The sequence below is a fragment of the Staurois parvus genome, unplaced genomic scaffold, assembly GCF_062004578.1.
Source record: "Staurois parvus isolate SC_StPar_1 unplaced genomic scaffold, SC_StPar_1.0 ptg000361l, whole genome shotgun sequence".
Taxonomy (NCBI): domain Eukaryota; kingdom Metazoa; phylum Chordata; class Amphibia; order Anura; family Ranidae; genus Staurois; species Staurois parvus.
Genome location: NW_028318157.1, coordinates 8,092,622 through 8,120,402, shown reverse-complemented (window position 1 = coordinate 8,120,402; position 27,781 = coordinate 8,092,622). Strand labels below are relative to the sequence as shown.

Below are 27,781 nucleotides of genomic sequence, written 5' to 3'. Positions count from 1 at the left end.
CAGGGGCGGACTGACAACTCGTGGGGCCCCACAGGCAATAGGGGATCATGGGGCCCCTGTGTCCTTGCCCAAACTCAAAAAAGCCTATGAAAAAGGTACCAAGGGCATCTCATGGGGCCCCTACTGACCCTGGGCCCTCGGGCAGTGCCCGCGTTTCCAAATGGTCAGTCCGCTCCTGGTTAACCCTTCAAGGCTTTTTCAAATTTAAGTTGCACATTATTGACTATTCAACTGCCACTTCCAGAACCTATTCAGTATGAATATCTTATCCCTATGGAGCTATGTATTTTCTGCTATTTATGTCTTCTTGAGGGCCATTAAGAGGACCGGAATGGTGTATATTCTTGTCTTAATTTGATGTGCAGTTACGCCACAATCGTCTCTCTGTTTATTCTTGTCATGCTGTATTTTTCAGTCATTATCTTGCCGCTCCTCGCACGCTTAGTGCGACATGACAAGGGGATTATAATAGTGATTTAAATGCACCTTGAAAACACATTGTTAACCAAATTACAATCATTGATGTCATTTACATGTGTCTGCTTTCAAAAGATGAATGCACTCTTTCATACACATCTATAATAATGTCCCTAAGCATTTTAATAAAACAAAAAAAAAAATAAAAAAGAGACAAGCATCGCATTCCAGACCAAATAAGGGAGTATCGGGGATATGAAAGATGCTAGCAAATATTTTTGATAGCTTGCCTGTATTTAAATGAGAAAAAAAATGTGTAAATTGATGGCTGTTATCTTTCTTTCTTTTTTATTTTGTAATAAATGTGCCTTATCTTTGTTCATTTTGACTACTGATGGCTGTCCTTTCTGTAGTGGGTTTGTGATGCTTATTTTCCTAGGGACCATTTCTATTACAGAATGATTCAGCCCTGATTTACACATCAATTACATATCCTTGTAGAGATTTTCATGCTCCCCTGCCTGACATCAATGAAGCCTGACTGCATAAATGCTTTATGCTATAGCATTTATATATATATATATATATATATATATATATATATATATAATCACATAAAGAGAAGGCTATCATATAGGAGACACATAATGTTTTTCTTTGAAATGGCTTCTCAGTTCTCCCATTGCCATTACTCATGTTATTTTTCTTGTTCATTCCCTCCCATAAAATGGAATTAGGTGTCTGAAATATGGTATATTTTATATGGCTGCATTCAAAATGCCCTTGGACTATCTGCAGTTTATTCAGTTTACGTGCATGTCTGTATTTACATACCATTAGACATGTGGACAACACCTTTTAATAAAGGCTCCTCCCCTTTTGTCATCATGCTTTGCTAGATTATGCTTTGCTGGGGGGTTTTTTGCCTTCCTCTGGATCTACTGTGGGTATAGGATTATAACTTTTTTTTTTTTAATGGTTGAACTGGATGGACTTTTGTCTTTTTTCAGCCAGACTAACTATGTAACTATGTTTCAAACAATATTCTGACATTTTTCTAAAGCAAGGTGTCATATCACTAAAGATATTCAATTATCACTTTCGCCTAGGTTCCCTGTGAAAGGATATGATGAGCTTTCCTTTGCCTGACACCCTGGGAAATGATGTGTAACAGTTGAGACAGAAGGACCTGTGAGGGGGTGAAGTGAACCTGTGAGGACTGAAATATAGGAATTGTCATTTGTGGCTTTTCAAAGGTGCAAGCTCCAGAGCTGATATTCTGACCTTGACTATACTGCCTAGTGGAAACATCCTGCATGATTGTTTGAGGTATAAGACTCACTATGTAGTGAAGCTAAGATGATCCCTGCTCCTTAGAAACCAGGTCAGCAATTGCACCTCCGGTATTTCTGTCCTTACATATTCTCTTCAATGTGTGGCCGAGGAGGACACATACTTATCTCAAAGAGACATAATAGCAACGAGGCATAACTACAGGGGTCGCAGTTGCAACCCAGCCCCATGCTTCAGGGAGCCCATGTGGCCCCCATGTACACCTGGATAGGAGGGGCGGCGGGGGTGGCATATAAAGGAACTGATCCCTCCATTATTCTTCTGCAGCCACTGAATTCCAGCTTCTTCTCTCCCTCCTGTAGACATTCAGCAACTGCAGTAGGAAAACGGAGGGATCGGTTCCTTATTTCTGGTGCTCTGGGCCCCTGTGCTCTCTCCTGTCCCCCTGCTCTCTCCTGGCCACCCTGTGCTCTTCTGGCTCCCATGCTCTCTCCTGGCCCCCCTCCTCCCTTGCAGCTCTGCCAAGTTTTCCTTTCTCCTCTCTGCCAAGATGTGTCACGATAGAGAGCAGAGAAGGGGCCGGTAAATATGTAATTTACCTTCCTTGACTGAATGGACACCGGTACCGATCAATGACCCTGTCCATTTGTAACTGAAGCATAATAAACTGTGTTTACTATGCTTCAGTCTGTTAACGAATGGTAAGCTCTGTACAGAGCTATTCTTGTCCATTCATTTTGAGCTGTCAGTCACCCCTATCTGTTCTGACCCCCCCCCCCCCCCGCACTCACTGGAGCACTGGGATGGGGAGGGGAAGGGAGCAGCTTGCTTAGGATCTCCGTGTCTTGCTGAAAGGCTGAGCCAGGTGCCTCTCCAGACTCTGGGGTGAATCCCAAATTAAAAGTCAGGCCCGGCTGTTTGACGTCAGCCAACAGCGGGCTTCAGTCCCTTGTCAGCTGAAAACAGGTCGTAGGAGTGCGTAACGAATTGCACTCATGTGATCTAAAGGAAAAGTACAGCCAAAAGAGCTTTGGCTGTACTTCTCCTTTAAATAATATGTAAACCTAACTTTTCCTATTCCTGATATGTGCCTGTTGTACCATGTACTTGTTCTCTGTTCTCTTTGTATTGCTTCGTTTGTGTGAAATCCCTGGTGTTCCTGCCAGTCCCTCTGCCTTCCTATAAAAAAAACTGACCACACTAAGCAGTAGAACACACTGTGGTTGGTTCTCTAGCTATGCTGGTAACTGAGCCTACTCTCCTCTAATGATCAGACTTGTCCTGACACCTCCCCCCCCAGATATTCACTGGGAAGATCAGTGTAATGCTGATTCTCCTCACCCAGCTCTTATGTAGCTCAGAACAGAGGATATGTGATCAAAAAATAAACACAAATGCTTTGCCTTTCATTTCTGTTTTAAACTGATTGGGTTGTTTTACAAAGTGAGAGTTTACATATACGTTCATTCATTCCTGTGGCTGGTCTGTACTCGCAGTGGACATCGCCCACAGAGGAGAAATATCTCAACTTTGAACTGGAACTTTACCCATAACAACTTGTTAAAAAATAATGTTCTTTAGCAAGGAACATACATTCCACATTAATAATTATGCTACCAAATTATAGTGTTTGCTGTAAATTGCCTCCACCATTGCTCCTGTTTCTTATTGTTGGAGTCTGCTATTTTGTTGAAGCCCAGCCCAGAGCCCCTGAGCAGCAGTAAATGTTTAGGCTGTCAGCAGATCTGCCTCTGAATTTTCAAAAAATAAAGAGCAGCTGATTATGTGAGACTGTTTAAGAGCAGGGTGAGACTGTGTATTGCTGGATTTTAAACAGTATAAGCACTTATTTTTAAAGTTTTACATAGCTATACTTAAGCTTACCTGTAGGTAAAATTAATATCTCCTAAACGTACACCGTTTAGGAGATATTAGCTTCTTTTGATAGCCAGCGCATGCGCTCTGAAGGAGTGGCATTCCTGTGACGTTCCTCTAGAGTACTGTGCCATGGCCATGCGCTTGACCTGGAGTGACGTCATCGTGGCCCAGCCAGTCAGACGGCCAGAGTTTGTGAACCCAGAAGGAAGACCAGGCAAAGATGTAAGCCCTGTCAGCGATGACAGCGCGCCAATGGAGGGCTTCGTTTTAAGGTAAGTCCTTCATAATGTGCTAGTGTGCAATGCATACTAGCACATTATGACGTTACTTTACAAGGGATTTCTTTTTTTTTTATTTTTTACCTGCACTTTACTACTGCTTTAAAGATTAAATAAGGCCAGGCTGGGAGTGCACTAGTGATGCGGGCTTAGCTCTGAATTTTTTCAAGTAAAAGCTGTGTGGGGCAGGTAGACCAAGAGAAGATCTCCGAAACAGCTGAAGGTAAGCACTTTCCTCTGTGGATTACATTGAAGTCGGAGCTCTAAATTATACCTTTACTAAAAGTAAAGTTGTACTCTAAGAATCCCACATATACAGTAATTTTCACTCATTTGAAGTTCATTTGCTCCATCTTTATGGAACAACAATTTACCAAACCAGCTGCAACAGACCCTTGCGGTCAGCAAGTTTTCAGTAAAAGAACTGGTAGCCATAAATCTGGCTAGCAGCAGCTTAAGCTGTTGGTTAGCACTTAGCAGTATTATTACTAAATCTCAATCTTCTGAGTTGGGTTTTCAAGATTTAACTGAATACCCAGATATATAAGTAAACATGCACACAGAGCAAGCTTCCAACAGCTAAGCTGCACAGACACATAAGCCATTAAATGTTACATTACATTAATTCCCTCACGCAGTACAGTTTACAGGATCAAATACAGGTTTTCTGAATCATAAGAACTTTAATTGAGTAGATAAAGAGGTCCTCATAATTATAAACTGCAGTAGGTATAACAAGAGGCTAAATACATAGCTGTGGTTTTAATTAGCTAGTGCTTCAAATTAGTAATTGTGGTTTCAGTCAGAAATCAGTGACTTTCTACACAGTTAAAGACTCAGCAATGAGCAGTTCATTCCTCATTATATCTCTCCATGTAACGATTTCAGGAGCACGCCATGCTGAGATTGAAGGGAATAGTCGTGTATTCCACACTGGTTATCTTCCAACAGCAGCAGAGATCTATGGAGATTAAAATTATTATCGCTCAAGATATGAGTATTAACTGTTCTTTGTTAAACGTGAGACAAAAAAAAAAAAGTGAAGACTGGTGAAGAAAAGCCATTTGCCTCAGGGAACATTTGTTTACTATAATAAAACATATAAAAATCAGCAAAATGCTCTGTGTTTGATAGATGGGCTCTGGTACTCACCTTACAAATCTATGGTGGGCATCCTGCTCAGTCATATATATGTATATAAACTTGAATGGCTTGAACCATTAAAGTGGGGATGCTCAACTTGTTGCCTTGAGGTCATCTGAGTTTGGTGGCCTATGCTACAACGCAAACTGTATTGTTGGGATTGGTGGAAAATGGAAAATTAGTAAACACCACTAGTACTTCTGTTCTTATTGTTGCCCATTTTTTATATAATTTTTAAGGTAAATAATTTCCAATATGGATGTGTCATCATGTCACCTGACTAAATTTCGGTTTTGTTGGGAAATTGTTCCTAAAGTAGGTCAAGTCTGTAAGTATCACTGTCAATTATTTCTTAGCTCCATTAAAGCGTAACTCCACTTTTTTTCGGAAAAACATTAGCAAATAAAAAAATAAAATAATATAGTGTATATAATTGCAACACAAGTCATTAATTGCATGTTGTTAAAAATGACCTTTCCTTTTCAATGTGCACTTCTGTAATTTTCTTTAAAATGACTACCTGGAGGTGTTCTGTACACAGTTGGTATACAGAATGTCCCCCCAGATATGCCATTTTATGCTTGTGTAATTTGCTTACTGATTTTCCAAGAAGTCTGCACTAAGATGCAAATTTGATTTTGAGCATCCTCTGCAACAAAAATATCATGTTTAGTACTCCCAAAGGGAAATAACATCTAAAGCGATACAGGCCTTGCCATTTTTCTCATTAGAGCCCTGCAGGTGCAGCATCTGGTTGATAATTACAAACCCACACCCATACACATTCACTCTGCACAGGGACGCAGACAAACAGCTCTAGCTTCAGAATTAGGTAGGAATCTGCAACAAAGTTTGTTAAAATCCTTGCAATGTACATGGGTCACCCAGAGGAGGATATGTTTTATCTCAACAAAAGTGGAGTTACTTTTTAAAGCCCAACTCCAGCCGTTACTTTTTTAAAAAATTTTGGATAGCTTGGGGGAGCACTAGAGCCTCTGTCAGATTTTTATTTGCTGTCTGTGTGGTCTCCCACTGGAGAGATTTTCCCTTTTCCAGTCTGGTCAGTATTATTTCTGTGTCTTTTTATTCCAGTGACAAAAGATTCCGTTATTTATGTCCTGATGTGAGGAAATGAACTGAAATCTTCCCAAGGGGATCACAGACAGCAATAAAATTCTTAGCAGACCTATTTATTAAGTCTGCCCAAAATTCAACAAAAGTTTTACCTGGAGTTGAGCTGTCCATTTGTTTCAGCTGCTCTCTTAGTGCTATAATTTGACAATACCTTCATTAAAGGAGAAGTAGGGCCAAAGCTCTTTTAGCCGTACGTTTCCTGGGGATCATAGGCGTGCACTTCATTCCCTAGGCCTATGAGACCCACATTTAGGGAACAGCGGGCTTTAGCCTGCTGTCAACTGACATCACTCAGCCAGTCCAGACTCTGGAAAGATCCTGACTTGTATAGGGATCCACCCAGATGCATGACAGGCAGCAGTCTCAGGCTCTCAGTGCACTACTGAGCTAGCTGCTCCCACCCACTACACAGCATGGTGCTCGAGGGAGCGGTGGAAGGACAGATCAGAGTGCTGGAGAGTGACAGTCACCAGCTCTTTGCTCACTGAAGACCAAGAACTGAGCAGTCAATGGTCTGTAATCACTCATTTCTAGGTGTGGAGGCAGCAGGGGGCATTGATCCTATGCTGAATCCACCTAGTTGAGTACGTGTGTTTGTTTTTTTCATATCCTGCACTTATCTTTTAATGGACTCACAGTCATGCCACCACTTTAAGAATAAGTAAACTTTAGTAGAAACCCTCCTATATAATCCCTATGATGGCATCCTCACTTGGACACCAGTTGTTACCATGTGGAAAGAGGCAGTGTGTGCCTGGTTAGCTAATACTCAAGATGCAGTTACTTTTCTGGAAGGTCCGGTGGGGTTGAACAAAAGATGCATGTGCATTTAAAACAGACATATGAGATTTTTTAATATCATACTTACCTAGGTGGATGAAGCATCGATCTGATGCTGCATCTGTCCCCCACTGGTTGTAGGGGTGAGAACTGAGTGATCTCAGTTCTTCCCAGTGCTCTGAGCAGAGAGTGGTCAGTCACGGCTCTCTGCTCTGCCCCCTCCCCCCAGCACTCACTAGGGCGGGAGCTGCTATGGTTGTGATCTTTCACCAGCCTGGACTGGCTGAGTGACGTCAGCCAACAGCGAACTTTAGAACGAACTGCACTAGCCTATAATTCACAGAACTACCACCAAAGGAACTTTGGCTGTACTTCACCTTTAAGGTTTCCTGCTATACAGGCTCTTCGCCAGATTACAGCAAGTAAAGTAACCAGCTATACAAATATTGTCAATCCTGATCTGTAAATCTCGGGTGTCCGTTGTGCCAATGACAAATGTTCAAGTTTGGCTTGTTGTCATGTACTAAATTCAGAAAAATCTGTATCATTGGAGAGCAGATAACTAAATGATCCTAATGGCTGTCAGATCCTTAGCTCATTTTCCAGCTTGGAATTGACCTGTGAGTTCCACATGTACTGAGAGGCTACAATATGAACTAGAAAATAATGATAAAGTGGTATACCAGTTAAATAAAATGTAAGAAAGAACACACAAATGCATATGGCATTGTCATTGTTTCCTCTGGAATGTACGGCTTGCTCTGTAGTGTCTGTTTCTGTATGCATCTGTGTCTGCATATGAGCACAGATTGTTCAGGTGTTGCAGGGTTATCCACTGCCTGTCAAGCGTAATGTAAATGTGATGGTCTCTCCGTGTCAGGGAATAAAGTGAGACAGGGCTAAGTGACATCTAGCTGTCTGCACTTTTAATCCAGAGGCGAGCTGTCTACAAGAATATTGTCATCTAACCTTTTCCACCGAATCTAGCATCTTGACTGGGATTCTGATTCATGTGTTACTCTTTAATTTGGTTTAATAGGACAGATGGCTTTTCGCACGCACAGGCCTGTTTGATAAAGCAATGAAAAGAGCAAAGGTGTAGTGACCCCCTGTTTAAGTCCTGATAGCCAATCAAATTGCAGTTTACAATAGTCAAGGCACTGAATGATTTAGTTCACTTAGTTTCTCTGGATTATATCACTTGATGCTGCAATTGAGGACTGTGTTGATATAAAAATTTCCTAAGGACAAGATTGTTACAATTGCATGCTGAGTGTGTTTGGCTTTTGCCTTATTGGATAACCATTACATTTCTTTTTTTTTAATTTAACATATTACAATCGGTGTTTTTTGCTGTCATGTCTATAATGTCCTCAATTAGGGCCTGAGGCTACAAATACAGGGGAAAAGTGTCTGCGGGTTCTCTACTCTAGGGGGTAATTCAAGTTATATGATTTTTTTATTCATGTAAAATAGAGATATTCCAAACTATGTTTTCATAGTTAAAGCTTTTTGAAAACACAACAGCAAACAAGTAGACAAAAGAGGTACAAAAAAATAAAAATAAAATATTTGTTTTAACTATTACACAGAATACAACTGGATACTAACATTTAAAGGTAACGTTGATCCAGGGAATAACCAATTGCCTCTTGGGGGATCAGGAAGGAATTTTTTTGCCTGCAGGAGCAAATTGGATCATGCTTTGCTGGGTTTTTTTGCCTTCCTCTGGATCAACTGTGGGTATAGGATTATATCTTTTTTTTGTAATGGTTGAACTGGATGGACTTTTTCAGCCAGATTAACTATGTAACTATTGTTTAATTGCTAATCTTAAGAGTTATGTCACAACCATATGGTTGTATGCGATTTCAATAAAAACCTGTAAGTGTTTAACCATATGGCCAATGTCACCCTAGCAATCCTGTTACCTGTAAAAGCTCTCTAACGGCAGGATTGTGATGCAGAATACAGCAGGTGATAGAAACACTCACCTGCTTATATTCATAGTTCCCTCACCAGACGAATGAGCCAGGCAACTTCATGATGCTGCTTTCTTGCTGATGACTTACATTCTGCAGTGTTAGACACTTCATCCTGCCAGCCAGGGAGCAACATATGCAAGCAGGAGAGTATTTTCCCTGCACATTTTAGCAATCCACTTCTTGCCAGAGATAGGATTGCTTGTAAGACAGTGGCCGAAGCAAAATTATTTATTTTGTGTGGGTTCTGGGGTGGGAGGCCGAGAGGGGCACTGTCATGAGAAACAAGAGCGCAGGGAGAGAGCACACGGAGACAGATTGCACGGAACCCGACGTGTGGGCGTTTATTGGGGTATAGACGATAGATCCGTTAGTCTACAGATCCACACCAGACACAGCAACACAGTAAAGTTCTTTGGAAGGCAATATGGAACGACAGGGGGCTGGTAGTCCACAGTGTTCAGTAAGACAGGGGCATGGCGGTTTCGTGGGACTTCAGGTTCATGGGGAGAATTGGGCTCAGTCTTTGGCAGCACAGGGTTAAACCACTTACTGGATGTGGGGAGCTGGACATGGAGGGTTGCAGTCCACACAGGCAACACAGCAGAGGGCAGCTCAGGCAGGCAATGGGTAAGTCCGGGCACACAGCAGAGAGCAGTTCAGGCAGGCAATGGGTAAGTCAGGGTACACAGCAGAGGGCAGTTCAGGCAGGCAATGGGTAAATCCGGGCACACAGCAGAGGACAGTTCAGGCAGACAATGGGTAAGTCCGGGCACACAGCAGAGGGCAGTTCAGCAGGCAATGGGTAAGTACGGCCACACAGCAGAGGGCAGTTCAGGCAGGCAATGGGTAAATCTGGGCACACAGCAGAGGGCAGGCTGGCAGGCAATGGGTTAGTCCGGGCACACAGTAGGGGCAGGCTGGCGGGCAGGGGAATCCGGGCACACAGAAGGCAGCTCTGGCAGGCAGGGTAATCCAGGCACACAGCAGATGGCAGTTCAGGTAGGCAGGCAGGGTAATCCGGGCACACAGCAGGGGGCAGGCTGGTGGGCAGGGTAATCCGGGCACATAGAAGGCAGTTCAGGCAGGCAGGGTAATCCGGGCACACAGCAGAAAGCAGTTCTCAGGGTAGCAATCCAGGGACTTACCAGCAGCAGAGAGTTAACCCCACACAGGGGAGAGATCCAGCAGCAGACTGGCAGTCAGGTCAGCCAGAGAGAGGAGAGAAGAGCGGGGGGATGGTAGTCCTGAAAAGCTGGTCGCAGCCCAGTCCTCTATCAGACAAAGCACACAGGAGAACGACTGGCCAGTTGCCCTGCTCTGCCTTAAGTACAGGGAGGGGTGCGTTGCTTTTGCAGTGGTAACGGGCCCCGTCCCCCGTGTCTCTGGACTTGCCCAGGGAACACGGCCCTTGTCCCTGCGGGCATTGGGGCAGGGAGGAGGGGTGACAGGAGGAGGCCTGTTTGTGGATTCCCACTGCAGGGGGGGCAACTTTCTGGCATCCAGGTCCAGCCAGGAAGCAGGATGCTCCCTCAGCAGGGGGCCAGACTGCCAGCGACAGGGGGGTGAGGGGCTGCTGGTGGGTGGGGAGTGGCAGGCAGCAAGCCTGGAGGATGGGGGGGGGAACCAGCTCCGTGACAGGCAGCACACGGTCTTTAAGTTTTAAAGCTTCTACCACATAGAACCCTCTTATGCTGGTTCACTTCAAGGACATTAAAGTGATATTAAAGGTTTTTTTTTATTTTTTAATTAACAAACATGGTATACTTACCTGCTATGTGCAATTGTTTTTGCAATTGATTATCCTCTTCTCAGGTCCTCCACCAGTGCTCCTGCCCCCTCCCCCCACTGAGTACCCCCAGTTCAAACCGCTTGCTCTGGGGCACTCGTGCATGCTCGCTCCCAATCCCTGCTCTGTGTCTGTAAGACACACAGAGAACAGCTCAGCCTCGGCCTGCTCCATGCCACCCTTAGATTCTTCCTCACTGGCTGTGATTTACAGCAGTGGAAGCCAGTGGGATTGGGCTTAGGTAATTATTAGGAGTGGTCTGGCTTAGGTAAATATTGGGGGGGGCTGTCGAGGGAGCAGCACACACGAGGTGTTTAATTTTCATGCATAGAATACAGAAAGGTAGAAAAACCTTCAGCCTTTACAACCTCTTTAAAGTAGCGAGATGACTTATTTTAACTGTGTGAGTTAATTCAACTAATATTTACTGCATCTTTCTCATGAACTAGCTCAATTAACACATACAGTAGATATCTCATTAAAATTATTCTACAGGTTGTAATTAAAGAAAAAAGAAAAAAAAGACATGTTATACTTATCTGCACTGTGCAATGGTTGTGGCTCCTCCCCCTACCGAGTGCCCCCAATTGCAAACCTCTTTCAATGAAGTACTCAAGGAGGCTTACTCCTGAAGTGTGCTCCAGTGAATGGAATGAATTGTCCATTAACACAGAGTGTGACCCCCCTCCCCCCCCCCCGCTGCTCTGTCCTCATTGGCTCACTTGCTGTGATTGTCAATGTGTTGTGTTAGCCAGTGTGGGAAGAGAGACCCAGGAGAGCTGTGGCTCTTATGCACATTGTTGGATCAAGATGGAGCTCAGGTAAGTATAAGGGGGAGCTGCACCCAGCAGATTTTTTACCTTAATGTATATAATGCATTAAGGTAAAAAAAAAACTTTAGAGGCACTTCGATTCCTGGACCTCGCTAACTCTTAGTCCCATATAGGAGTTACCCACTAACTATTCCATTGTGGAAATAAGTGTATCTTTAGATTTATGTAACCATATGTAGCCATAGACTAATTGTAACCTCTATATTGAGATCAATGGATGTGTATGGATGTCTTGTAACCCTTTCACTGCTGGTCCTGATGAAGTGGAGCTATCTATGAAATGTGTTGACCACAACTTGCTATCTGTGAAATGGAACACTCAGTATTGTGCAAATATATGAGTGGTCTTTGTTGTTTGTCAAAAAAAGTCATACATTGAGCATCATATGTTATTCTTTTAAACTTTTATATGATGTGAAATTTTTTTTATGTATTGAATCTATACTCTTGGGTGCCGTTTTAGAAAGTCCCTGGTTTTTACCTTGTTGTAGTTACAAAAATATTACATGGTTGTAGAACCATTATTTTTTCACATGAAATAGTTATTTTACCATCAAAAGCTTTTAGTTTTTGTGAATCATTTCTTTCATCATGAATTGATATTTTATCTTTACCTTAAACGGCTCCGTTTTTTCGCACTCCACAATAGACACCTTAGAAAACCTCAAACTTAACACCAGACAGAAGGCAGTGGAAGGCAGTGTGACAACCTTTATTATGTTATTTTCAAGCAACCCTGTCTGAAAATTTTACATTCATATAAAAACTTCCACTGTAAAAGAGAATGGTAATAATTACCCATTGCTTGCCTTGTTGAAGCAGCTACATAACACAAAACATAATGCAAATAATCACTAATGTAAGGTGCATGTGTTGCATTTAAGTGTTCTAGGCAGTAAAATCCTTTAGTGAGTGGAAACATTTCATTAATCATAAAAATTGGCAAATAATTCACAGTAATGATAATTTCATTCTTTTAGTAAATTGACTTCCTATGATTGTCATTATGTGTAAAAGTAAGAAGATTAATACAATCTGTCATGATAAAATATAAAAAATATGGGAGCTACCATTGCTGACTTGTTTTTGAAGGAACAAGCTCTAGAACTATTATCTTTAGCCTTCCTTTACTAGCTGATGAGTTATTGATCTCAAATAAGTATTTGCATTAGGCCCCTTTCACATGGATGTTCCGATTGGGTCCATCTGTCTGTTTTTCAGGTGGACCCTATGAGAATCTCCATTTTCCTTTATAGAGCGGTGGGTGTAAATGTTTGTATGTCCATTTACACCAGCCTACATTCAATCCGATCCGCCAAACACAGATCGATGGGGGTCTGTTCCTCTTCCATCTAGTGGATCAGATTGCATGGTAGTGAGGTGTAAATGGACAGGTGGTCTGTTTACATCTTACCATTTATAGAGGAGAGTGGGCTGTTTCCATGTCCGCTGTGCATAAGTGGAGAGGACACAGACCTTTTATCTGCCTGCAAAGTGAAATCAGTGGACAAATCCCTTGCTGAACAAGCGGATCGCAGCCGGAGTCCGCCCCATGTGAAAGGAGCCTTAGAGGGATACCTGATATGCACATGTTTGTTCTCGTCAACTCAACTTTGGAGTATGTGCCTTCATAGGCAAGACGGCAGCTCCCATATTTTATCCTGACCAGTTCCATTTAATGAGTCTCTTAATTCAAAAGTGATGTTTTGTTTGTAGGAGGAGGCTGATAGACTGAGTTAGATTCAGTGAGAAGTCTGCTATATTGCTCAGTTCTTTTACTGCCCCCTTTTTTATGTTCCAGTTTCTCCTGTTGACTTCTCCGTCATAAAGAACCCATTAAAATGCCCATAGGCTCAAGTTGACTGTTGCATGATGTGGCCCGTTGTTTCAGATTATGATGGTAAGATGTCTGTGGAAATTATGCAACAAGTTTTGACACTTCAGGAGAAGGAATCAGCAAACATCTTCTAGAGTTTCCCCTTAATTAACTTGGGAAGTTAACTACAGTACAAGTGATTGTGTTGTAGTAATCTGCAGTTCTAGTGCACCCTGATGCAGTCCCTATTGCTGTTTGTAACTTCACTTAGGTCCCATTAACACTTTAGGGGGCATTAATGAACATGTATTAATATGCCTTGTGTCGCACATGAATGTGCCCTATGTTAAGGAAGACAATTAATTTTGAATGGGTGACACATCAAAATGCAGCCAAAAACAGACATGCACAATTTTTTCTGATGCAGCACAGCACAATACATGATATTCGTGCTGTGGTGTGCTGAAGTGTGGGAGGTTTCACCACTGCTGTATTTGTTCATCGTAGTACCAGCAGTGCAGTAACCTAGTGTAAAATGGCCCTTAGGCATATTTTCCCTACCTTCTTCTCTTTTGGCATCAGTAAAAAAATGAGAGAGGTTCACAGGACAGGAAGACACAACCAGTAATAAATAGCCTTTTGGGAGGTACAGCGTGTTGTGGTGGCAGTAAAGGCACAGAGTCCGGTGGCAGTAAAGGCACAGAGTCCGGTTGCAATAAAACGTGAAACTTGTATTGAAGAAAATTCCAAACTAAAAAAAAGGAGGAGGAGATATACCGACAGCATCTGTTCAGAGGCCAGAGTGCAAACTGGCTGATCTGGTCCAAAAGGGAAGGTTTCCTTGCAGAATAGGGAGTCCCTCACCTGTCCCTTTTAATATAGAACTTTTTCCTGACACTAATCACTTTCCCTGACAGGTGGTGTCTCTCTCACTACTCTATCCACTGCAAACACACACCAAAACACAGGGACAGGGACTTAAAAAAAGTATTTCCTGACCCAAGATGGCTGTCAGGGGTCACTTGGATGCAGCGTAACCTACCAGAACGCTACTTTCAAGACCCAGAAAACCATAGGGAAACCTTGTTTCCCTTGACTTCCCCTCCATCTCTGGTACCATTCAAGTTGAGTGACACCTATAGTGGAGAAAACAGACCGCACCTGCCTACAAGCCCACAGGGGTTGCTCTGCAAATACGGCTGGGATTGCATTTTAACTGTACATTCACTAATTCATTTTGTATTTACCACAACCATCCTAATATGGTAATAGTATAGTACTGATATAGTAATAATAGTAGCATTCTAGCAAAAAGTTTAGTTTTTTTCAGTTAATCTCAGCATACTTTAGCAGTAAACACTAAATATTTCAGTGTTAGTACAGTAGCATTTTAAAAAGCTTGGTCCTGTACGCAGTCATTATTTCATTTGACGTCTCCTTTACAGACATTTCTGGTGTTTGCCACTGGCAAGAAATGAATAGATAAAATGTTTGCCGGTATAATAAGGCTTGACAGTTGTGTAGTGTTGATGTTGAGGCGTATTGTAAGTTAGAAATGTTTTATTAAAAGTCTTCTGAAGGTATGATTCATATTTCAGCACAAATAACACTTTGTTTCTCATTTCCAGTCATTACGAACAAGAGCGGAACGCACTGAAAAGAAAAGAATGGGAGAGAAGAACTCAAGAAGTCCAGCAGGATGAAGATCTCTTTGCCTCTGGGTTTAATCTTTTTGGTGAGCCTTACAAGGTAAGCATGGTCACCTTGCCCATTGAGTATCCCATCACTAAATACTCATATACATAATACTTAACAGGTTAATAACATTTCAAACATTGTTTTCAGACCTCTTTAGGTCCCTTTCACACAAGGTGGACCATTTACACCCGACTGCCCACTGATGGAAGGGGACGGATCATCTTCCTTTTTTATAGCGGACCGGATTGAATTGGAGGTAGGCATGTGTAAACGGACACAAGTCCGTTTACACCTGCCGGTCCATAGGGATGATGGAGGGTCTGATTATATCTTCCTGAAAAACTGACAGGAGGACCTGGTCAGACCCTTGTCAGAGCGTGAAGGGGTTTTCAACAAATTAATTATCTTTCCGTTAGGGTCAATTTCCAGGAACCTGTTATGTGATGACAATCAATTGTATCCCTATATTGTTACCCTGTCTTCTGCCCCCTAATGGAGGCTGTCCTAACACATATTTCACAGGCTTGATACACTCGTCTCTGTATCAGGAAGACAGTCAAGAACAATAATGTACAGATAATAATGAATTTGTGTATGCAGGAAGTGGTTTAAAAATGTCTGGACGGAGAGGGGGTTATGGTGCTTTTGCAAACTTAATGTTACCCTGTTTGGTTTTAAAAAGACATGTGCATGGGGGAATGTTTTGTTTTATCGGATGCATTAGTTAATTGATTCGATATATTATTATAGGGATTCAATATTTTCAGAAGCTAGTCAAACTCATCAAGAGAAATGGCATTAGCTGATTGGACAATATTGACTGACATTATGTGCATCTGAATTCCAGAATAGAACTGAATTTAGATCTATTCGTTATCCGAATGAGCGAACAATTCGAAAATTGAATTTATTTCCCCGTTGGCCCAAACTACTATCACATCATGTGATGTCATCCAAATGAAAAGGATGCATTCATAAATTTGATTACAACTTTTTTCGGATTAGTTGCCATTTGTTTCTGTGTCCATTCAGAGATTTGGATACATCTGAATTTCTGAAAATGAAATTTCTGTCCCAAAATACAGGGCCTAAAGTGTAATATATTGCAGCTTACTAGTCATTAAATGGGGTGGCTGAATTAGTTTTCCTTTTTCAAGTTAAAGTGTTACTAAACCCACTATAGTAAAATCAGTCTGTATATGCAGTAAAGCATGCTTGGTATACTCACTGTGGAACCTAAGAGGTTAATCCTCCACACTGTGTAAAAAGAATGTTTAATCCTGACTTCTCTGATCCTCCCCTGCTTCCAGTATCTACTAAATATCTCCTGATAGAACAGAGTCTCTGGGGCAAGCTACATACGCTCAGTTTGCTGTGTATTGCTAGAGTTTGTTTTTTCTTGGGAGAGTGCATGTGATCAGCACAGGGCCAATCAGCACTGTCCAGACAGAGGTCAGGGGTTCTGCATCCTCCTAGAGCTGATCCTCCCCTTTTTCTATAGTCCCCAATCCATCTGCTGATAGTACAGAGCCCTAGGAGGCACTCTGCACATGCTCAGTTTGGTGTGTATTGTTAGAGACCTTTTTTATTTTTATTGGGGGGGGGTGCATTTGATCCACACAGCGATAATCAAATGGTCAGGGATCATGCAGCCTCATAGGACAGTCAGAGAAGAATGAAAACGTTTTCCATAAGTTTATACCAGTGCTGGGCCAAACAGTGATGGAAGACTGCTATATACTGCTGATGAAAAAATGTATTTAGCAGTTTATATTTAATAAAATAATTGCATTTCCATGTTCTGTGTCCTGTGGGAGACCAGATATAATGAATGCAGGGTCATGGGTTTAGTAACACTTCAACCCCTTGATTGCGCTTAGATGTTACCCCATCACAGCCAGTATCATCACAGCCAGTATAATCACTGTATTAGTGTCCCTATAAGTACATCTTCTGCAAGTAAATACAAATACATGTTGCTGCCTGAATTTCAGTGTACTTGTAACTTTCTGTGCACTAAGTTGATATCTCAGACAATGTTATCAGCTCTCCCAGACAATGTATGTGAACTACAAAATACCTCCTCCCTATGTAATGAGGAGAAGGATGCTTTGGTAGTACAAATCAGGAGAATAGTGTAGGGTGACAATGCTGCTCCTTCATAGATACAGTACAGTGAGTGAGCATTGTCCCTCTAAAGTAGGAAGTATTGTTTTAACAATAAAATAAAGGAAAATAAGCATGAAAAAAGAATGTAGCCACCACATTTAAGGACTGATGAGCTGTACTATATGAAATTTTCATTTTTGAGTTTAGAGGCACTTTAACCATTCGACTGCAATAAACTGAAATTCGGATGCTTTCTTTGGTTTAGTGCCACTTGCATACACTATTGCTATTTCCAGTTCTTAATGAATTAACCCGACTGTATTCATAGTGCTCGAGAAAATTCAGCAATACAATTAAACACTACAGACATGCACTTGAAATATTTACACAGAATTAGCCATAGCAAAGAATATGCCAGTTTGATTCATTATTGATGGTTGTTTTTCTTTGTGATAATGAGTTAAACTGTGTGTGAGGCAGCAGAACAAATATTCAAGTGTTTAAAAAGTGCATCATAAGTCCTCCGGCTATATCCAGAGCACAATAGTGTCCTCTTGTTCTCAGCGTGGAGGTTGAAAAGAGAGAGTGAGAGTGAGCCTATGTTTGGCCGATACCCAAATGGTACATTGTGCAACTCTGTTGAAGGAGACAGCTTATAAACAAAGAGCTTATTCTTGGCTTAGCTAAATGTAATTTCTGCCACTAAAAATGACAAAACCTAGGCACTGTTAGTAAGTAACTGTGATTTCTTGCTTTTGTCCTCTCAACTGTAAATTATAAATATGTTGCTATGTTTTAATGTTTGCTAGATCTTCCGAGATTATGTAATTATGTTCAATTGCATACATACAATCATACTACAGAAAAGTGCGCTTGAGATCATTCTAATTACTACAGCTGTGCTGTTGTTGGCATTTTAGTATATTGTTTAAAGTAACCAGAGCAGCATTGCTTGCAGTAACCGGAACTGTAATAGCTATGTCCTTTTATTTATATATGGATGTGTTTTACCACAGAAGGTATCTGTTTTTACTAAAACTCAATGAAGGATGCAATAGGTAGAGAAAACTGGACAGGATTTGTTATTTGTAGTCTATGTCCTTTATTGATATATGGATGTACTTTTATTTATATATGGATGCGTTTTTACCCCGTAGAAGGTATCTGTTTTTACTAATACTCAATGAAGGATGCTATAGGTAGAGAAAACTGGACAGGATTTACTATTTGTAGTCTAATGTATGCCGTGCAAATAGAACACTAATTAGCTATGAATATTGCAGTGCATGATGGGAGATAAGCGTACAAAAGTAAACATAATGCTGTGAAGGAGAAGGGTAGGTTAGATAGACACTTTCACAAAGATAAATGTTATACATTATTATGAAATGACATGTTCACTTAACCACTTCCTGCATATATACTGTACAGCCTTTCGGTGAGTGGGGTTTAATATATATATATATATATATATATATATATATATATATATATATTTATATATATACATACACATACAGTGAGGAACAGAAGTATTTGAACACCCTGCGATTTTGCAAGTTCTCCCACTTAGAAATCATGGAGGGGTCTGAAATTCACATTGTTGGTGTATTCCCACTCTGAGAGGCATAATTTAAAAAAAAATTTCAGGAAATCACATTGTATGATTTTTAAAGAATTTATTTGTCTTGCACTGCTGAACATAAGTATTTGAACACCTAAGAAACAGCAAGAATTCTGGCTCTCAAAGACCTGTTACTGTGCCTTTAAAAAGTCAACCTCTACTCCACTCCTTAATCTAACTTAGTAGCACCTGTCTGAGCTCTTTAAAGACACCTGTCCACCCCGCAGTCAGTCAGACACCAACTACTACCATGGGCAAGACCAAAGAGCTGTCAAAAGAGCCAGAGACAAAATTGTGGACCTCCACAAGGCTGGAAAGGGCTACTGGGCAATTGCCAAGCAGCTTGGTGAAAATAGATCAACTGTTGGAGCAATTGTTAGAAAATGGAAGCGGCTACAGACTGTCAGTCGCCCTCGGACTGGGGCTCCATGCAAGATCTCACCTCGTGGGGTATCACTGATGATAAGAAAGGTGAGGAATCAGCCCAGAACTACAAGGGAGGAGCTGGTCAATGACATGAAGAGAGCTGGGACCACAGTTTCAAAGGTTACTGTCGGTAGAACACTACGTCGTCATGGTTTCAAATCACGCATTGCATGGAAGGTTCCCCTGCTCAAGTCATCACATGTGCAGGCCCGTCTGAAGTTTGCCAAAGACCATCTGGATGATCCAGAGGAGGCATGGGAGAAAGTCATGTGGTCAGATGAGACCAAAGTAGAAATTTTTGGTCTAAATTTCACTCGTCGTGTTTGGAGGAAAAAGAAGGATGAGTTGCATCCCAAGAACACCATCCCTACTGTGAAGCATGGGGGTGGTAACATCATGCTTTGGGGGTGCTTTTCTGCAAAGGGGACAGGACGACTGCACTGTATTAAGGAGAGGATGAATGGGGCCATTTATTGTGAGATTTTGAGCAACAACCTCCTTCCCTCAGTCAGAGCATTGAAGATGGGTCGTGGCTGGGTCTTCCAACATGACAATGACCCGAAGCACACAGCCAGGATAACCAAGGAGTGGCTCCGTAAGAAGCATATCAAGGTTCTGGAGTGGCCTAGCCAGTCTCCAGACTTAAATCCAATAGAACATCTTTGGAGGGAGCTGTTGCTCAGCGACAGCCCCAAAACCTGACAGATCTAGAGAAGATCTGTGTGGTGGAGTGGGCCAAAATCCCTGTTGCAGTTTGTGCAAACCTGGTCAAGAACTACAGGAACTGTTTGACCTCTGTAATTGCAAACAAAGGCTTCTGCACCAAATATTAACACTAATTTTCTCAGGTGTTCAAATACTTATGTTCAGCAGTGCAAGACAGATAAATTCTTTAAAAATCATACAATGTGATTTCCTGATTTTGTTTTTTAAATTCTGTCTCTCAGAGTGGGAATGCACCTACAATGTAAATTTCAGACCCCTCCATGATTTCTAAGTGGGAGAAGTTGCAAAATTGCAGGGCGTTCAAATACTTCTGTTCCTCACTGTATATATATATGCGTTCCTAGGTAAACCGTTTACTGTGCTGAGAGTGTGCTCTGCGCACAGTAACCAGCAAGTACCGGAAAGCTCCTGATGCATACTTGTGACCACTGTGGCCACTGTGTCTGTCAATCACAACGGTTACATGATCAGAATGCCTGCCTCGGCCTCCCAGCATTTAGATCCTGTTAAAGGCTTGGGCGGTGAAAGGAGTAAAAAAGTAAATCCCACTGGTTCACTCCCTCTACCCTGTAACTGAGTTATAGATTTTTTTGGTGGGAGTGAGTGTTGATTTTTATCGGTACTCCCAGTTCCATAATTCTCACCTAGGAAAAGATGACATCCCTTGCCCGCTCCCACCCCTCGTACATCCTCCTGGGACACGTCACATGTCCTAGCAGGATGCAGGACCGTTTACAGTGGGCTGTGCCAGCTTGCACATAAGTAGTGGAGAAACAGCTGTTGTTCCTCAGGAAGTCACATCCAGCTCCCATATCCAAGATGGTGGTGCCGGGGACCCACAGCGGTAGCAAGAACAGGCTGTAGTAAGACAGCGCTGGACTCAAGCCACTGTTAGGCTACCTGATTATTAAAAGTCAGCAGCTACAGTAAACAAACTGAAATTTCTCTTTAAATACACATCAAGAGCTTGAACTAAAAAAAACTAACTTGAAAAAGTAATGGCCCTAGGGAGCCCCTTAAACTTACGTATAGTTCTTGACTTTTCAGAAAGTCAGATAGCAGCACACCCATACTGCATCCCACAGTGCAATTCAATGTACCCAGAAGTTTCCTACTGGTTTAGAAAAGGTTCCATGTTACTTTGGAACTCCATCAAAGTTTTCCAACACTATCACTTCAGGTTGATTTTATGAAGTTTTTATTACCTGTGTCAGTGGGCGTTGATGGGCAAATGTAACCTTTTTTGCATTAGTTTGAAAAACTTCTAAGATCCTTAAGAATTCATTGCAGGTGTGTTTGAACTGCTTCCAGGTGCTTTTGTATTCCTATAGACTTGTGTGGTGAGAGAATCAGTTCTGATACAAACAAAGGCGCAATGACCCTGGCCATAATGCTTGTGGCCTTCTATTGTCCTTTGTGCCTCCATTCCTTTTGTAGATAATTCAACTTTAAAGTTAGTTAAAGAGGAACTTCACATCCCCCCTCCACCCCAATGTTACTGTTGCTTATAACTTACCTCTTTTCTTGTCTACTGGGTTATGTTCAAAATACATACCCACATGCCTCAAGAATCCAGTGTTGTCCTGCTGTGATCTGTCATTCCATCACAGCATGCTGGGTCCCATGTCACCTTCTATTTTCTTTACATCATTGGGAGCTGACTGTCTCTTCCAGGTTCCTGCAGGCAGATCCTGATGATGCACCAATGGGTCTGCCCTTCTCCAGCCACACTCTGTAAGCTGAGAAATCAGACATGGACACAGCCGGAGCCAAGTACGCTGCTGGAGCCAAGTAAATGTCATTCTTACCTAGGTAAGAATGAAGGGAGTGAGCGACCTAGATAAAAAGAGGTTAAAAAAAAGCTCAGTTTGGATTTTGTGGGGAAGGGTTTGCAACCCTATCAGGTTTTTAATGGTGTTATTACCACTGGGGCAATATTACCCTTTTTTGTTCCACTGTTATTTGTCAGTGAGGAATTTATTATTTTAGGGCTAAACAATCAGCCATTTTTACCTTCATTTATAAAAACTATCATTAAATCAAATGTTAGAACGTCCCTTTTAACTAGGCAGTATTCTGCCTTCATTTGTTAACTTTCTTTGGCAACATCTCTAATTTTGTTTATCATTCATATGCTGTATATGAGTGCGGCTAGACCAAAGGAAAGTTCAAAAAGATACTTTTGCAGTACAGCTCAGCCTGCGATGTGAGCAGTGCCGTAAGCATTAAAGCATTAAAGGGCAGTGTTTTAGATGTAACATCCATACGGTTAAACCATGGAAAATTGGATTTGTGTTGGAAATGCAGCTAAGCACGCTGTAGTAGGAATGGCTTGAGAAGCAAATCTAATATACAGCAGAACTGTAAGGCACATCTTAGGCAGAGTTCACATACAGAATATATGTGTTTTAGTGCATCTTTATAAAATCCTACTTGACCCAATTTTTTGTGAGTTTTAGCAAGTGCACATTCTGTAGGCATGATTTTTACTGCAGGTATATTTCAGTACTCACTCTTCAAAATGTTTATCATTGTATTAAACATAGTGTTCTGTAGATTATTCAATAGAGGCAGCTTAGCTACTATAATAACTACAGTGAGTTTTAAGGATCCTTGGGCACTCTAAATATAAACTCAGCTGGCACATGAAGAACAGAAAGGTGCACAAGAGAGATGTTTAAAAACACTTGGATTGGTGAAAAAATACCTGTTGATTCTTCCAGAAATACAGTAGACCCCTAACTTCCTGTGCAATCTGTCTTTGTTGTATGGAATGCTCAAGCAGTGTTATTAGGCTTGCCCAGTTTACCTATGTGAACTACAGATCCCCTTCCCCCTATGTTATGGAGATGCAGTGATGGGTGTTCTGTCCTGTCCTGGAGTGACATTACTGCTCTTCCATAGATAAAGTGCAATGAATGAGCGTTGCCACACTGGTACTAGAAGTGTGTTACTGGAAAGATCACTAGGTGTAAAAAAACAAAATGTGTGAAAAAAGTAATCTAATACAGCTACCACATCTCGGAACTAGTAGGCTTGTTCTTGGGTTTAGATACACTATAAAACAAAAAAAAAAGTTTGTTTATAGATACACATACTTTTTAATGAAATTATAAAATAAAATATATTGAAGAAAAAAAATGTCCGTCTCTCAGCCATGTATGTCTTTTTGCTTAACAAGACAGCTAACAAAAAATAGAAAAATTAGCATAATGTATTTAATTACATTTCCTGAGATGTGTAGAATCAATTAAATACATGCTGTAAATTTAGTGCTAGTTGCTCCTTCACTTAACCACTTGAAGACCAAGCATTTTCTGGCACCTTTTGTTTACAAGTAAAAATCTGTATTACTTAGAATATATATATATATATATATATATATATATATATATATATATTTTAGCAGGGACCCTAAAGAATAAAATGGCGATCGTTGCGGTAGTTGCGGAGCGGTTTTTCAAATTCAATTTTTTGGGAAAAAATTAATAAAAAAAACAACATAACATACAGTCAGGTCCATAAATATTGGGACATCGACACAATTCTAACATTTTGGCTCTATACACCACTACAATGGATTTGAAATGAAACGAACAAGATGTGCTTTAACTGCAGACTGTCAGCTTTAATTTGAGGGTATTTACATCCAAATCAGGTGAACGGTGTAGGAATTACAACAGTTTGCATATGTGCCTCCCACTTGTTAAGGGACCAAAAGTAATGGGACAGAATAATAATCATAAATCAAACTTTCACTTTTTAATACTTGGTTGCAAATCCTTTGCAGTCAAATACAGCCTGAAGTCTGGAATGCATAGACATCACCAGACGCTGAGTTTCATCCCTGGTGATGCTCTGCCAGGCTTCTACTGCAACTGTCTTCAGTTCCTGCTTGTTCTTGGGGCATTTTCTCTTCAGTTTTGTCTTCAGCAAGTGAAATGCATGCTCAATCGGATTCAGGTCAGGTGATTGACTTGGCCATTGCATAACATTCCACTTCTTTCCCTTAAAAACTCTTTGGTTGCTTTTGCAGTATGCTTTGGGTCATTGTCCATCTGCACTGTGAAGCGGCGTCCAATGAGTTGTGAAGCATTTGGCTGAATATGAGCAGATAATATTGCCCGAAACACTTCAGAATTCATCCTGCTGCTTTTGTCAGCAGTCACATCATCAATAAACACAAGAGAACCAGTTCCATTGGCAGCCATACATGCCCACGCCATGACACTACCACCACCATGCTTCACTGATGAGGTGGTATGCTTAGGATCATGAGCAGTTCCTTTCCTTCTCCATACTCTTTTCTTCCCATCACTCTGGTACAAGTTGATCTTGGTCTCATCTGTCCATAGGATGTTGTTCCAGAACTGTGAAGGCTTTTTTAGATGTTGTTTGGCAAACTCTAATCTGGCCTTCCTGTTTTTGAGGCTCACCAATGGTTTACATTTTGTGGTGAACCCTCTGTATTCACTCTGGTGAAGTCTTCTCTTGATTGTTGACTTTGACACACATACACCTACCTCCTGGAGAGTGTTCTTGATCTGGCCAACTGTTGTAAAGGGTGTTTTCTTCACCAGGGAAAGAATTCTTTGGTCATCCACCACAGTTGTTTTCCGTGGTCTTCCGGGTCTTTTGGTGTTGCTGAGCTCACCGGTGCATTCCTTCTTTTTAAGAATATTCCAAACAGTTGTTTTGGCCACGCCTAATGTTTTTGCTATCTCTCTGATGGGTTTGTTTTGTTTTTTCAGCCTAATGATGGCTTGCTTCTCTGATAGTGACAGCTCTTTGGATCTCATCTTGAGAGTTGACAGCAACAGATTCCAAATGTAAATAGCACGCTTGAAATGAACTCTGGACCTTTTATCTGCTCATTGTAATTGGTATAATAAGGGAATAACACACACCTGGCCATGGAACAGCTGAGAAGCCAATTGCCCCATTACTTTTGGTCCCTTAACAAGTGGGAGGCACATATGCAAACTGTTGTAATTCCTACACCGTTCACTTGATTTGGATGTAAATACCCTCAAATTAAAGCTGACAGTCTGCAGTTAAAGCACATCTTGTTCATTTCATTTCAAATCCATTGTGGTGGTGTATAGAGCCAAAAATGTTAGAATTGTGTTGATGTCCCAATATTTATGAACCTGACTGTATAACCCAATTGTTTTGTAAAATTTGAAAAATTATGTTAGACTGAGTAAATAGATACCTAACATGTCATGTTGTAGCGGCTCTCTCACCTCTTCCCACTCTTATAGGTTTTGCTGAGGCAGCAGGAGCCATTGGCTCCTGCTGCTGTCAATCACATCCTGTGAGACTGTGAGATGAGAGAGCGGAGGGGGCCTCACTGTGTATGTCAATGGAGCCCGCACGTGCACCACCATAGGTAGCAGCTTCCTATGGGGGCACAATGAGAAAAGAGGGTTTGGAACTTCCCTATGCAATACCATTGCACAGAGCAGGTAAGAATAGCATGTTTGTTATTAAAAAAACTGAGCCTTTACAAACTCTTTGACTTTCTGTGTTATATGGTTTGCTGCAATTATCAGCCCTACCCAGTTTACCTCAGTGAACTTCTGAACATTCCCCCATTTTATAGAGGTGAAGTGCTCTGTAGTTCTCTATAGATGCAATACAGCAAGGTAACTTTGTCATCCTAGGACAGGAAATGTGTTACTCTCAGGATCACTGAGTGAAAAAGGGAAACAAATTTAAAAAAGAAAACAAATGCAGTTCTAACATCTAAAGACTAGTAAATTGCAATTATATTACATTTTTGTTCTGAAGGTTTGGGTACACTTTAATGTAACTTTTCCTTTTTAGGCGTGACCTTTAAAACACGTATTGAGAAGAGACTATTCCCTTCCCTTCTCTAAATAATTTGATTAGCTTAAAACCATGGTGATAGTCCTCTTTTCTGGTCCTTTTCTGATATTCCAGCAAACCCCTCTACAGAAGTTAGCACAGCATGACACACTTTGAACTATATTCAACCGATTCTCCTAGGGTTATTCCATATACAACTATCACACTTCATAAGCCATATCGTTCTCTATTTTGTGCGCAGTGGGATGGTTGCAGTGTGCCAGACATCACCTTTATGCCGGCCATATATGTAATGATAATTGCTTGATGGATCATAGATGCCCATCCTTTCAAACTGTGACATGAAAGCACCTTTCCTACGCAGCAAAAAAAAAAGATCAGTTTGGTGTTGGATTTTCTGCAGGAATTAGTTGTTCGTTCTTACTTTAAAAAAATTGCTTTCTATTTGACAGCCCATTTAATGTCCTCAAATTATGAACAATACAATCATTTCATTGCTTGTATGGCCTGAACTAGGGGTCCTACAGCTATTAGAGAATCCCCAGCAGTGGTGAAATTAATGCAATATGTGATAAAGTTTTAGTGTAATTTTTAAAGGTGTATGTAGACAGTAGATCATTTTCTGATTCAACAAGAAAAATAATTGAAAGGTTGCATTAGATTGCATTTATGCTGAGGGGAGAAAAGCGCACTGCTGGGGCCCCATCTTCAACTGTATCGACCCAGCTCCTGAACTGAAAAAAAAAATAAGTTACACTGCCTGTTTTCCATCTTTGCCTTGGGTGCTAGATGACCATGTCCTGGCTCTGATATAGTCTCCATCTAATGCCTATGTCTATATTTCTCCTAAAGTGGATTTTTAATTTTGTACATGTTTTTTATGCTCAAGATTTAAGAATAAAATTAAGGGAGTAAATAGTAATTCAATTTCTTTTTAGTCTCTATTGAAAAAAAAAGGAAAAAAAACTTGTTGTTTACTGAGTTTAACAGCTCAAGGTCAAATGTATTCCCATGCATATAAGTCAGGCGGAATTGTTAGTCATTGATTAAATGTTTATTTGTAAAGCAAAGATTGTGTGTAATTGTTTATACATATAATATATATATATATATATATATATATATATATATATATATATATATATATAAAACCCTTGTTAAAATGTTAGTTTTCTGTGATGTAAAAAGAATTAGACAAAGATAAATAATTTCAGAACTTTGTCCACCTTTAATGTGACCTACAAACTGTACTGTACAACTCAATTGAAAAACAAACTTTTAGGAGGTAAGTAAGCATAAAAAACTAAAATAATGTGGTTTCATAAGTGTGCACACCCTCTTATAACTGGGGATTTAGCTGCATTTAGAATTAAGCAATCACATTCAAAATCATGTTACATAGGAGTCAGTACACACCTGCCATCATTTAAAGTGACTCTGATTAACCCCAAATAAAGTTCAGCTGTTCTAGTAGGTCTTTCCTGACATTTTCTTAGTCGCATCCTACAGCAAAAGCCATGGTCCGCAGAGAGCTTCCAAAGCATCAGGAGGGATCTCATTGTTTAAAGGTATCAGTCAGGAGAAGGGTACAAAAGAATTTCCAAGGCATTAGATATACCATGGAACACAGTGAAGACACCCATCATCAAGTGGAGAAAATATGGCGCAACAGTGACATTACCAGGAACTGAACGTCCCTCCAAAATTGATGAAAAGACAAGAAGAAAACTGTCTGGGAGGCTGCCAAAAGGCTTACAGCAACATTAAAGGAACTGCAGGAGTATCTGTCATGCACTGGCTGTGTGGTACATGTGATGACAATCTCCCGTATTCTTCATGTCTGGGCTATGGGGTAAAGTGGCAAGACGGAAACCTTTTCTTACGAAGAAAAATATCCAAGCCCAGATAAATTTTGCAAAAACACATCTGACGTCTTCCAAAAGCATGTGGGAAAATGTGTTATGGTCCGATGAAACCAAAGTTGAACTTTTTGTCCATAATTTGGCGCAAAAACGACACTGCA

General features: G+C 41.0%; 1 protein-coding gene across 1 annotated transcript in view; it reads left to right on the top strand.

Annotated features, from left to right (window-relative positions):
* AFF2 (ALF transcription elongation factor 2) overlaps positions 1-27,781 on the top strand; it is a 759,231-nt gene that overhangs the window by 191,596 nt on the left and 539,854 nt on the right. Inside the window, exon 2 of the mRNA XM_089684953.1 lies at positions 14,972-15,092. Within this exon, the coding sequence (XP_089541079.1) occupies positions 14,972-15,092 (121 nt within the window). The remainder of the gene's footprint in view (positions 1-14,971; positions 15,093-27,781) is intronic.